At 40.2% G+C, this 12,947-nt stretch overlaps 5 protein-coding genes across 5 annotated transcripts; 4 read left to right on the forward strand and 1 right to left on the reverse strand.

The window, feature by feature from the left end:
• Positions 1 to 114: 114 nt before the first annotated feature.
• ATC70_013346 (uncharacterized protein) lies at positions 115 to 2,780 on the forward strand (the record flags this gene model as incomplete). Its single annotated transcript, XM_064832510.1, has 8 exons — positions 115 to 212; positions 284 to 500; positions 560 to 668; positions 722 to 1,059; positions 1,120 to 1,280; positions 1,339 to 1,402; positions 1,457 to 2,440; positions 2,496 to 2,780. 8 exons carry the CDS (start codon positions 115 to 117, stop codon positions 2,778 to 2,780), a joined length of 2,256 nt encoding a protein of 751 aa, XP_064678769.1.
• A 211-nt stretch (positions 2,781 to 2,991) lies between these two features.
• Positions 2,992 to 3,398, forward strand: ATC70_013347 (uncharacterized protein; the record flags this gene model as incomplete). The annotated part of the gene is made up of 2 exons (XM_064832511.1): positions 2,992 to 3,109; positions 3,166 to 3,398. The coding sequence occupies 2 exons, from the start codon at positions 2,992 to 2,994 to the stop codon at positions 3,396 to 3,398; spliced, it is 351 nt and encodes a 116-aa protein (XP_064678770.1).
• A 54-nt stretch (positions 3,399 to 3,452) lies between these two features.
• On the forward strand, positions 3,453 to 4,082 carry ATC70_013348 (uncharacterized protein; the record flags this gene model as incomplete). Its single annotated transcript, XM_064832512.1, has 2 exons — positions 3,453 to 3,618; positions 3,706 to 4,082. 2 exons carry the CDS (start codon positions 3,453 to 3,455, stop codon positions 4,080 to 4,082), a joined length of 543 nt encoding a protein of 180 aa, XP_064678771.1.
• Positions 4,083 to 4,275: 193 nt separating this feature from the next.
• Positions 4,276 to 6,274, forward strand: ATC70_013349 (uncharacterized protein; the record flags this gene model as incomplete). The annotated part of the gene is made up of 9 exons (XM_064832513.1): positions 4,276 to 4,484; positions 4,558 to 4,571; positions 4,654 to 4,933; positions 4,993 to 5,198; positions 5,255 to 5,466; positions 5,523 to 5,772; positions 5,833 to 5,888; positions 5,948 to 6,066; positions 6,127 to 6,274. 9 exons carry the CDS (start codon positions 4,276 to 4,278, stop codon positions 6,272 to 6,274), a joined length of 1,494 nt encoding a protein of 497 aa, XP_064678772.1.
• Positions 6,275 to 7,463: 1,189 nt separating this feature from the next.
• ATC70_013350 (uncharacterized protein) lies at positions 7,464 to 9,344 on the reverse strand (the record flags this gene model as incomplete). The annotated part of the gene is made up of 3 exons (XM_064832514.1): positions 7,464 to 8,700; positions 8,759 to 9,269; positions 9,329 to 9,344. 3 exons carry the CDS (start codon positions 9,342 to 9,344, stop codon positions 7,464 to 7,466), a joined length of 1,764 nt encoding a protein of 587 aa, XP_064678773.1.
• Between the last annotated feature and the right edge of the window lie 3,603 nt (positions 9,345 to 12,947).

Below are 12,947 nucleotides of genomic sequence, written 5' to 3' on the forward strand. Positions count from 1 at the left end.
GGAGAAGTGGTTCGATGCAGCCAATCATGGTCACATTTCAAAAGTGTGTATGTGTTGTAATACTGTGTTTGGAAGCCTTTTTGTTTAAATCTTTACATTTTTCGTATATAACAAATGCCCTTCAAACAGGCATCTCCAGCTGTGCCTGCTTCACAACTGTACAAGAAACTCAAGAAGGTGGGAAAGGGTGCATATGGTTCAGTCTACAAAGGGTACAGTACATAGACACACACACACACACGCTACATTGGCATGAAACAGACGTATTGACTCAAGACAACAGCATCGATACTCGCACCAACAAGGTGATTGCCATCAAGGTCTTGAATCTAGATACAGAGGAAGATGATGTGGACGATATTCAGCGAGAGATTGGGTTACTATCGCAGCTTACACATGCTCGATCACAAAATATCACACCTTACTATGGCAGTTTTCTGAACGATACAAAATTGTGGATTATCATGGATTATGCGGCTGGTGGCAGTGTGCGAACGATAGTAACTATCTGGCACAGACAAGCATTAGCGGATAGGATTTGCTGACTGCATTTGTATAGATGAAGGCGGGCAACTTGGAAGAACGCTATATCGCTCTCATTACTCGAGAAATCCTGCTTGCACTGTCGTATTTGCATAAAAATCAAATCATTCATCGAGACATCAAGGGTATAGACACACATACATTCATAGCATAACACTCATCTAACAGCGCAATGCAGCTGCCAACATCTTATTGACGGCTGAGGGCAATGTGCAATTGTGTGATTTTGGTGTTGCTGCTGCCAATTCATTCAGACGAAGCACATTTGTAGGCACTCCTTATTGGATGGCACCAGAAGTGATTAGAGAAGGAGCTTCGTACGATTACAAGGCAGATATTTGGTCATTGGGCATCACTGTGTACGAAATGGCTACGGGTAATCCACCTTTGGCTAATGTGGACCCCATGCGTGCCATCTCGGTCATCCCAAAATCTGCTCCACCGAGACTACCGGATACATTTTCACCTGCTATCCGGGAATTTGTCGATTGCTGTTTATCTGAACACCCAAACGAGGTCAGTACGGTGGACTCCATCTGCCTGTATTATACTATCCTGGTGTTAACTCGACATTAGAGGTTGAATGCGGACGAATTACTCAAATCCAGGTTCATAAAGAGCGTCATTAAAGTGCCTCGATCAGCATTGCGAGATGTGATTGCCAGATATGACAAGTGGAAAAAGACGAATGAGGCCTCCAAGCGATGTAGTATTATATCCAATGAGCTTAGTGAAAGGTAAGTCAATAGGTGCGTGTCGCTTTGAGCAATGTATTTACCAGGCATTGCACATTAGTGATACTGAGGATCCTGCAATGGATGACTTTGAAGACATGCACGAGGATACTTGGGAGTTCGATGTGAGTCATTTTCTGTCTATAGTGCTAGCTGGAGAAACTGACTCTGTCGCATAGACCATCAAAAGTAGCCAACAAACAACAGTGAAACGAGTAGACAAGCAAATAAGCGCCAAAGAAACAACAACAACAACAACAACAACAACAGCAACAACAGCGACGGATGTCACTATAAAGGCACCACAGCCATATACCCGAAACCCTGAATCACTTCCTCTTGTTCGTATGTTTATGACAGCCGAGCAAAAGGCCGCAGAAAACCTCAACATACCCAGCCACGCTCATATTAACAATTCAGCCCCATTGTCTCTGGATGCACCTCATCTCTTGAAAACCACAGAACCAACGACTACAAGCCTAAACAGCAGCAGCAGCAGCACGCGCACATTGAATGCAACTACCACCGCCACCACTACCACTACAACAAATGTACACGGTCAATTAGGAGATGTACCATCTGTAAGGCCCAGTCTAGTGAGGGACATGCCACCGCCAGATCAACTAAGTGGTAGCCACGAATTCATGGCGAGTCATAGCAATGGAAGACTAGTGCCTGGCGCACCACCACCTCGTAATCTGATGAACTCTCCAGTGTCGAAATTAGTGCCTTTGTCGAGATCAGGGTCTTCAGAAGGTGGTGGTGGCATTGGTGGTGGAAAACCCATGATACGCGCTAGATCCCATTCAGAGCAACGGCCCATGCATGAGCAAGAGCGAGAGCGATCATCCTCGTTTGATACAGGACAGCCTATGCCTACAGTGCCTAATTTGAAGAATGCCATGACCAACATCTCCTCTCCATTGGCGAGACGAGTGCGGTCGGCTACCACATTGAGACCACCATCCGATGAGGATAGTGTCAATCTGAAGGCATTGATCAATCAAAAGCAACAACAACAACAACAACAACAACAACAGCAGCAGCAGCACATTCAAGTAACACCTTCTTCACCCGCAACACCTGCCACTGTGGATAAGGATCACTCAAACGACTCACATCGTCGAAGCATTAGCGCTGGTAATGCCTCTTCCAACAAAAAGGTAATTATCCCACACATTGTCCTTCTACACGTACTCATGGTTGGAACTATGATAGATTCTGCAAGACATGATCAAGGATCCACCTGTGGCTACTACCCAAAGAAACATACCCCCATTGGCCTCTATTTCTACAGAGGCCGAGATATTCAAGCAAAAGCTGGAGCGTGAACAAAAGGACCCAGAGGCAGCTATCCCAGTGATACAGCCGCTTGCATTAGACGGTCTGCAATCACAGCAGCAGTTTTATGATGCCATTTGGAACACATTGGGAGATTTGAATGGATGGTTGGAAGCCATGGAGATTAGTTTAGCTCATGTAGATACTACAGCCAACTTTTGATGAATAAACCATGTGTATCATTGCACTGAACATACAATCTTTAGGATGAATAGCCAGGCAAATGTCCATTTGAATGGAGTTCATGCGGCCACAAGTTGCTCCAAACCAAACGTCACATGTAACCTGGGGCATGAACAAAATGTTGTAATGGGGATGTAGAGAAAATAAATTCGCAGCGACGTCCTTTTAACACTTGTATACACTGACAAAGATGGCAGCTATCAACGACGATGTTTACGCTCGTGTAAGAGAAAAGATTAAAGAGCACAACCTGACAGAGCAGGAGGTCAAGGCAATTGACACTGCCAGAGACCAGCTTCAGACGCACAGTAAGCAGCTAAACAAATGGCATGACAAAACATCAGATTACTAACATGTCATGTAGCATACACCGGTGGTTTGACAGGTGCCATGGCAGCATTTCTCTTGGCCAAGAGCAAAAAGTTCAATCCTATTCAAATGCTGGCTCTCACAGGCGGTGGCTTTCTCATGGGCTCACAAATGGGTCTGATATCAGGCGCATTGGCAGGTGTAAAAACCATCAATACACTACCAAATCCTCAGCGTCTCATCAATGTCGTCCGAGAAGTACAGCAAGTATCTAATTCGAGCAATTAAGAGGGAGACAGAGAGTTGAATGGATTAACTGTGTTATGCAATAGGTTGGAGGCAATGAAAGGTAGACAAGGCATCAATGGACCCAATGCCAATGGAGGCAACCACCCAACAGGACCTACCATTCGACCTCATCAAATGACGCCTCAAGAGCTTCATGAAGCGCAGAGTCCTCAAGATCAATTCTCACCTGATATGAATGAAAATACCAGTGGAGATGGAGGTAAATGAATAAGGGAATGCTTCAAGAATGTTTGCAAACAGACTTAACATAATTCCCGGGTTGGGTTGGGCATTTGGTTTTTTATAGTATGGGGAAACAGACAAACATTCAGCAACAACAGAAATAACGAAATGGACATTACAGACGAAACAGACCCTCTTTCCAGATCTCAACAACTACAGCAGCGCAGCACTCAGCAACAACCGCCTCAACCGAGTGCCTGGGACAAGATTCGTTCTGAAAATTTGCCCAACAACACATGGTCAAGAATTCGAATGGAAGCTCAGAAGAATCCCGAAAGTGCCGTCGATATTGAAAAGGCAAAGGCTGCTCGACTGAATAAACTACGTGAGAATTCTGATTTTGGAAATAGTGGGGAAAGAGAAATACCCCGTACGAGAGAAGAAGCTTTGGAGCGAGGCAGTACTTCGAGACGGAATCAGTGGGGAGATCCATTAGAGTAAATGTGTATGTATGTATGTAATAAAGAACACAGCTGGCACATGCATGTTGTGTGTGTGTACATGTGTCAGTATATCAATATCTTCCGATCAAAGTATGTGTTTTATGCATAGCATAGCAACAGGATTCTTGACTATATCCTTGCATTGGATTCCACCTTTTTCATCTCTTTCTATCCATCTTTTACACTTTTATATGTATACTGTAAAGAAAATCTCCATTGGATTATATTGCGTTGCAGCTGTTTGCTTGCAATGTGTCAAAGCTGACGCCAAAGCGGATGAATTAGCATTCAGGGCGAACATGATCAAAGGCGCATTTCAACATGCCTGGAACGGTTACTCTAGTTTTGCCTATGGTCATGATGAATTGCAGCCAATCACTAATGGAACAACAGATTCCAGGTACATTTACATGCAAAACGCACCTCAGAGGCGTCCTGAAGACATACTAACAAAATAATGATACTTGTTATAGAAATGGATGGGGAGGTATATATATATATATATATAGACGTCTATGGGTTAGCATGATCTAAATATTGCGATTGAAATACGCCTTTATATATTATAGCTTCAATTTTCGATGCTTTGGACACAATGATCATTATGGGGTTGGAGGACGATTATCAAAGAGCACTTGATCATGTCAAGAATGTGGATTGGACAAAGAGCAAGGAACCGTCAAAGACGTTTGAAACTAACATTCGCTATTTGGGCGGCCTCTTGTCTGCTTATGATTTGCGCTCTGATCCAGTTTTACTTGACAAGGCAGTCGACTTGGCTGAAAAGGTCATCATGCCTGCGTTCAACACGCCAAATCGCATGCCAGCTGCTTTTGTCAATGTCTCGACGTAAGTGTTTATGTCTTGTTCTATGAATCCAAGTCGAGTATTCATGTGTGTACTTGTAGAGGACGTCCTGTGAAGCATAATGAGATTATCTTGGCTGAATTCGGATCGCTTCAATTGGAACTTGTTCGTCTCTCTCAATTGACTGGCGATGACCGCTATCAAGTCGCTGGCAATCACATTCTTGAACAGTTGTCTCAAGTTCCTTCCAGAATTCCTGGCTTATACCCCATGACATGGAGTCTCGACAGCTTTACTCCTAAAAATAGTAGGCACACCTATAGTCGATTGAGATGATTTCAACACTGACTATTATCTATTTAGCTTACATCACCATCTCGGGCGGCGCTGACAGCTATTATGAATACTTGCTCAAGACAAACATTTTGATGGAAGGCAACGAAGAGCTTCAATTGGATATGTGGAAGGTCTCTGTTGATAGCATGCAAAAATACCTTCGCTCTGAAACTCACAGCGGCAAAGTGTATCTTGCTGAATTTGAGGAGCATTACAAGCTGTTACAAACGGGTGAATTGGTAGCGTCATTCTATACTTAAGCTATGTTTGTTTGTTTGTTAATCCAACCAACTAGGTCTGTTTCATGCCAGGCAACTTGCTTCTCGGCGCACGTTATTTGAACGACCCAACTATTGAAAAACTAGCCGACGAATTGATGAATTCTTGCTATGACACTTGGATTAACACAGCCACTGGTTTAGCCCCCGAGAAGTGGAGCTGGATTGATAAGGACCAAAACATGAATGGATATCCTGAAGCCATGCAAAAAATGATGCTGAAGAATGGGTTCATTGCTCAAGACACTGGCTATGATTTGAGACCAGGTAAGTGTACCAACTTGTTCAATGCAATGTATACTAAACACATACATTCATAATGCACAGAGACAATTGAAAGCTTATTTTATTTCTATCGTATTACTGGTGACAAATCGTACCAGGTAATACATATTTACATTGCAAACAATATTTAAATTCAAACTAACCAAGATCGCATTAGGACAAAGCTTGGAAGATTTTTGAAGCCATTGAGAAATACTGTAAAACAACATCGGGCTACACTCGCATTGCTGATGTTACCAACATAGAAGACGTGAAGCCATTGAACTTTGAGGAGAGGTACAGTCATTTAGCTGAATTATATTCAACATCAAATCTAATTGTTTGCATGCACTACAGTTACTTTTTCGCTGAGACACTAAAGTATCTGTACCTGATGTTTAGTGACCCCAGCTACATCTCGTTGGATGAATACGTATTCAACACAGAGGCTCATCCCTTCAAGCTTAACAAGCCAATCAAAGTCCAAGCCGAAGAATTCAAATAGATTCAATAAACATCTTTAACTTATTTCTGTTGATTATACTCTCAATTGATGGCACCTAGTGTGAGTTGAATACCTTTGATTTGTCGTATGTATTTTGTAGCATGATCCGTGAGCATTATTGATAGTACAGAAGCTATAGAGTCTTAACTGCAAAATGAAGTAGTCAAAATATGCTATAGCATCTCTCAATTCGCAATTCCTTTCTCATTAGCTTCAAAAACATCGATTACTATCAAAAGAGATGCATTTGCCAGCCAAAATCAAATTCATTTCCGAACCATATTATTTATTCGAGATTGGCCGATCTAGACCAATTTCGACTTTATTTCATCTGTTTTGCAGAATTCGACTATAAAAACTGTAATGACCATCTTGTACTCTCTTAAGCTACCTTAAAGTCCTTTTCAAGACGCATACAGTGATGCTCATGATAAGAAATGTTTTGAACAAACTTCTCCAGCAATTATGGAATATATGAAATGAGATTTTTGGTCAAAATGCCAATTTTTTCCATATAAAGCATTACAAATATGATTTCAGAAGTTGCTATGGATCGATACAAACATTTTGAGTTAATATGTACTATAGTAAAAGTCTTCACTTATGGGACTAAAAACACGATGGTTTGGTTTTTGATAAAAACCATGAGGTATCCCTCATGATCAGTAGTCAATTTTTGGTCCTGTTTTTTTTTGGTCCTAAAAAAAGTTGAGAAAAGGTGTCAGGAAGTAAGTATTAATTGAGAGCAACCATTTGGCACTATTCTGAGGGTCTGAAACGGCTTATAACGAGAGAAAACACGGCTCAAATGCATTCAAATTTCGCCGTGGTTTATCAAGTTTCCGCTGATACTGACATGGAGCATCGTTGAAAGCTCATGCCTGCTGTTACAGATGGCTTATTGAGAATTATGGCATGATAAAGATAGGCTGAAAAGTTAAGACCTATTACACATCTGTGTGTAGGATGCGTGTGTTTTCTTTGGATATTCATTTGCTAGTCGGATATGATGATTTAACATATTAATTGAATTGCTGAGAAACGGTGAACCTACTAACAGCGCCACTACCATTTCTGCCATCGTTTACTGAGATATTCTTCAAATACTCGCCATTTGGCAATGAAATGCTCTACTACTACTACTAATAAGAATTTTATTTAATAAAATAATGCAATTCTATGAATAGCTCTAATTTTGGGTTTGCAAAAAGTTGATTAAATTAGCACTTCGAAGAGAAATCCATTCCTTCAGGCCCATTTTGCTTGATACATTGGTAGGTCCATTCACACCAAGGTCAAAAGGGATGTCGTCAGCTCCAATAAATCCCTTGTTTTCTAAAGTGCTATTTGTCAATTCACCTGCTACCCAGCTTCTTTCGCCGGTATTCATGCGAGGTAACACTTTGTCCCAAGCGACATCTTGCTCAAGCATTTTGTATAATTGCTCGACACGAGGATTCAAAACCTCCGGATTAACCAAATATTTAGTAAAATTGAGTAGTAGCTTTTCGAACTCTTCTTTAAATGCAGGTATGGCGAGCAATGCTGGAGCTAATGGACGAGTCAAAAAGCCTGGAAATTGAGTGTAATTTCCACCATTCATAAGAGTTGCATTGAAGATGGTGCTTCCCATGGACAAATCAAAGTCCTGTCCACTGAACAGAATGCGCTCATGTTCAAGATCATCATACAAGATGTAGTTGTTGCCCATGGTAAGGTAACCATCTGCGTTAGAGGTAACGATTTCCATAGCTAATCCACGCAAGAAACTATCGACATCTGCTTTATTATTCCATAGAGGAGCAAAAGTGTTAGACCCGTCAGAAGTAGGTTGCACCGAAATGAAATTGATGAGATCCATGATTCTGGTATGATTGGCTTTTCCTTTGGAAGGGTTTTCCTTAGCTGGGTACTTGATACTGTATATAGTGACATTATCGCCGAGATAGCTCAAGTCAGGTCTTGGCCCGTCATGCCCAGGTCCGCCTCCACCTGGTCCACCTGGTGCTCTTGGGCCTCCTGGCCCACCTGGTCCTTGTGGGCCACCTTCCCGACCAGCAGAAACATCTGCAACATATAAAGCCCCTTGTCTAAACTTTTTATCTCCTTTAGCAAAGACATTTCTAATCCATGGATTCTTGAACATTTCAGCCAAGCCAAATAAACCGACTGCTTTATCATTGATGAACACTCGAACATAGCTGTACTGCGTTGTTGGGATACCAATGGATTCAGCAATATCAGATGATAATTGGTCTCTCATGTAGGATGGATCTGTGGCCATGGATCTCAATTTGAAGCGACGGTATCCAAAGAGGTCTTGCTTTTTAGGTATCTTGAATTTGTAAGAAAGCTTTTTTTGAGACCGGGTGCTATGACCTGCAATAGACAGAGTAATGTTGTCAAATATTTTGACTTCGTGGGGGCTAACAGTATATTGTTAGAAATGCGTACAGGGACGACGTGATCTGATAAGAAGGTTACCTAATGTAGGTCATTTTAATGTTGGGGACACGAATATCCTCTCTTGCGTTGTGATGAATGATATCAATCGCTGTTTGATTGCCAGTAATATGGATTGTTGGAATTTGCCCTTCAAGATGAAGGTCAGATCGAATGCGATTGAGGATAGGAAGGGGTTCCATAATCACAGGCAGTTTCTCCACGGGCATCATGTTCCACGCTCTGTTGTAGTATTCATTCAGTGTGCTATCTTCGATGACTGGGTTGCGAAGAAAATTTTCTTGTTCAATGATAATAGCGCGGTTTTTATCGATGATAGCATATCGATAGCCTAAAATTGGTCTGGGTGCCTCGCCTGTGTGATATAATGTCGAAATTGAATCTGCAGCGCTGAGAGGATATAGCTTGTCGTTATCTACAATGACACCTAACGTATGATTCTCAGGCACTTGCTGAACAACTTTGTAGGTGACCTGAGATGGAGTTGAGAACAAACGTAGACTAAAGAATGCCGCTTGGAAGAACGAAACAGCTGCCTCACATCATTCTTTAGAAATCAGCTGTATCTCTGCATATATGGATGTCAAATACCTGAGGATGTTTTCATTTTGAAGTATGCAAAAGAGAAGAAAAGATATTCTTGGATAAGATCCTTCTTATTGTTGCTTATTGGGCAATTTTAGATCAGATAAAATTTCTTCGGTGTAGGCCGTGATTTACTGTGTGTTGCGATGGATTTCCTTTTTTACGAAATATTTACTCAAGATGGTAAATGCCAAGATAAGTCCCAAAGATGGCCTGCTCTTCTTTCTAGTTGGTAATATAGTTTCACAGTCTACAACTGTACAGCGTCTTCCTTCTTGTAATCTACTTGTTAATGAGTTTTTGTAATGTTACCCGTATTATAGTTCTGCATTGCAGATCCAGAATAAATTTGTCTTTGTTTTGATATCCGGCCACTGCAGATAGAATGCTGTTAATATTCTTCTTTATTCGAAATTAAAATAACGTGCAATGAAATGTATATTTTATGTCTCGATTTGTATTCTTTGGTTGATACCACTTTCCTAGCAGCAGTTTAGTAGTTGCCAGTGATTACATTATTTTGACATTTACTTTAGTACCTGCCATCTCTTATTTTAGAGTGATTTACCTTTGCTATCATCATGCTAGCACAATATTATATTCGGTATGCTTATCTGTTGATGGCAGCAAAGCTTGATTACGATGACATTTATTTTGAGTATTTTTAAGATGGGAATCTGGTTTAGTTCCCTTCAGCCATCAGAAAAAAATATCTGATTGTCGGAAACTCCTTTCGTCTTTCAGCTAGGTAATATGAGAGCAATGAGATATGAATATTGATGCCTTCTTACAGAGAAAATGTGTGTTAATTATGATTGATGTCAAAAGAGTATCTGGACTGCAATAATACAAATCTTCATTCTTTACTGGCAGGGGACGAACCTTATATATATGTACACTTAATATGAAATTTAAAAACATGATGGATCACACATATTGTTAAATGCACAATCATATGGCGTTGTAATAAAATAACCACCTAAAAGCAATCTAATTGAAACTCGAAATTCATCAAATATCACTCATCCAAATTCTTGCTATTTGAATCTATTGATAAAGCTCTCATGTGTACATAAAAAACTATTCAAGCATACTAAAGTAAGAATCCATGCTTATCTCGCGCATTGTGTGAATGAATCACTCTTGATCACAGTGTATTCAGTCGCATTCATGGTGATTACAACTAGTGATGCTATCTTATCCCAAATAACTTAAGTCAATAACAAACATATACAAACATGTCAACTATGCCCTGAAGCCATAGTTGCACAATACCCCAGATAAAGAAGGGTTCTACACTTCAATAACAAACATCATACCTCAAATTTTCAAGGTTACATTACATCATGCTAAGACAATTGCTCATCCAAGCCCATCAAGATTATTCAAATCAATTCTTATGGCCAGTGCTCTTGCATTGGTTACCACTTTAAATCAAATAGCAACAACATTTGCCAGTTATCGTCGCAATAGCAGCGCCTATTGCTTTCTATCATCACTAATCCTACAAGCTAGTTGCAAATGTATAAATACTCTTCATTTTTAATTAAGTACAGGATCTTCGGTTCGTATTATACACAAAATAAAATACAGTTGATTTCTATTGTATTTTACTATTGCTTTATTTTTTTTTTGAAATCCCTTAAACCTGATTTCACTGCAACACTGATTTAATTCACATTTGGTCCTTCATAAATCAAATACAATCGAAATTTACACTAGTTTTAATCCTCATTCCATCTTGGAATAACCCAATAAGTATGTTTACTTCTAATTGTATTTCCTCTTCTGTCTATATCCTATAATCCCGCATTTAAAAAGAACAATCTGCGCTCTAGAATTAAAATGAAAGTTTCTAGCACTTGAGAATCGAGTTTCGTCCAAGGCAAAATCCCTGGATAGCCAAAAACAATCTGTAAGTTACTGACTGATTTGTTAGTACAACCTACTACGCCTTGTTCTCAAAATGAATTTTGTTGAAATCTACCATTTTCAAAAACGAAAAACTCATGCTACAAGGCGTTCTGGACGCTTGGAATAGGGCCAAACGTTTCTTCTCGGTCACGCTTTACTTAATGATACTTTATCTCAAATTTTTTTAGGTCATCGTAGATCCATGAAATTCTTCATTTTTTCATGTGTACTAGTGTAAGGGAAAATTCCTCAAATTCAAACGATCACGTTTTTCACCTCATAAATGAAGACTTTTTCTATGATACATATCAGACCAAATTGATCTTAAAGATGAAATGCAACACTGGACGCTTTTTTTTATGAAACATATATGAAGAATTTTGACATATCCACAGAAAACCTGTTTTCACACTTTTGCAAATTGCTCATTATTTTCGGTACGAAAACTGAATGTAACCAGCATCATTCGATGCGCCTTGACTGACGCTCTATAGATGCATTAGGAAGTAAAGTAAAACAACGCCAATTTTCATAGTCAAATTTAGCAAAAAACGTTTAAAGGATGTCAGATCAAGTCAAATTTGAACACAAAAATGGCAACTGCACAAACCCAAATTTGAGTGCCGCAGCGACAGCTGCTGTGGCAGAAGACTGAGGCCAAATTTACTAGCCGTGACGTCGGATAGGGCGCCCTCTCATTTTTCCATATCCCCGTTTTTTTTTTCTTTTGCAAAACGCGTTTAGTATCAAACCATGGTCGTTTTGGAAACTGTCTGATGGATAATAACACTCTAGCTTCCGATAAATCTGTCTTGTACCGTAGGAAGAACTTGATACTGGTTCTTTGAAATGGAATATGCTAGGTACCATTCAATAACGAGCACTGAAAGGCGTAGAATTAACACTAATTGAATTTGTTTATTAGGCTTTGATGATTCTTTTTGTCTGTTTGACGTGCGTGCTGCTGCCATTACTTCTCTGCTGTCTCTGCTGTCTGCTTTTTTGGTTTATCATGTCTGGTGGTTGCTTCTCTGGTCTTTGTTTGGTCTCTGGTGTCGTTCATTCTTTGGTTTTTCTATGATGCTGGTGTTACTGCTGCTAATCTGGTCTTTCCTGGTCTACTGTATTTGCTGCATACTCGCTCTCTGGTTCATATCCGTTGATAAGTGGTAACTTCTTTGGTCTTTGTCTGCTCTCTGCTAATGGCATTCGTTCTTTAATTTGTCTATGGTACTGGTGCTGCTGCTGCTCATCTGGTCTTTTCTGGTCTACTATATTTGGTGCATGCTTGTTCTCTGGTCTGTCTCCGGCGATTGCGTATCCTCTGGTCTATCTGTGGTGGTGGTAAGTGGTAAGTATCTTCTTTCTTCTGGTCGGAATGATATAAAACTTCTTTGAACGTTTGTATTATTGCTTCCTTTCTCGTGATAATGCATTTTATCATGATATTTACTTTGTTGCGCTTTCTTCTTCTTTCGCTGGATACGTTGCCTCTGTGGCTTCACATGAGACAACGTTAGTCATTATGTTGCAGTGCAAACTTAAACCACTATTGCTTTTGCAGTTTTGTGTGTTTGCGTTACTTTACATTCGACTATTACCATGCACTTTGCTCATGTATGCAATTTTGTTGCAACAACGAGCTCTTTTGAGCATCTCTGATGTTGTACTTGTTACACTTTTCTTTGAATCACTTTGTGTGAGTATCCAT

Source organism: Mucor velutinosus (genome assembly GCF_035048745.1).
Source record: "Mucor velutinosus strain NIH1002 chromosome Unknown tig00001575, whole genome shotgun sequence".
Taxonomy (NCBI): Eukaryota; Fungi; Mucoromycota; class Mucoromycetes; order Mucorales; family Mucoraceae; genus Mucor; species Mucor velutinosus.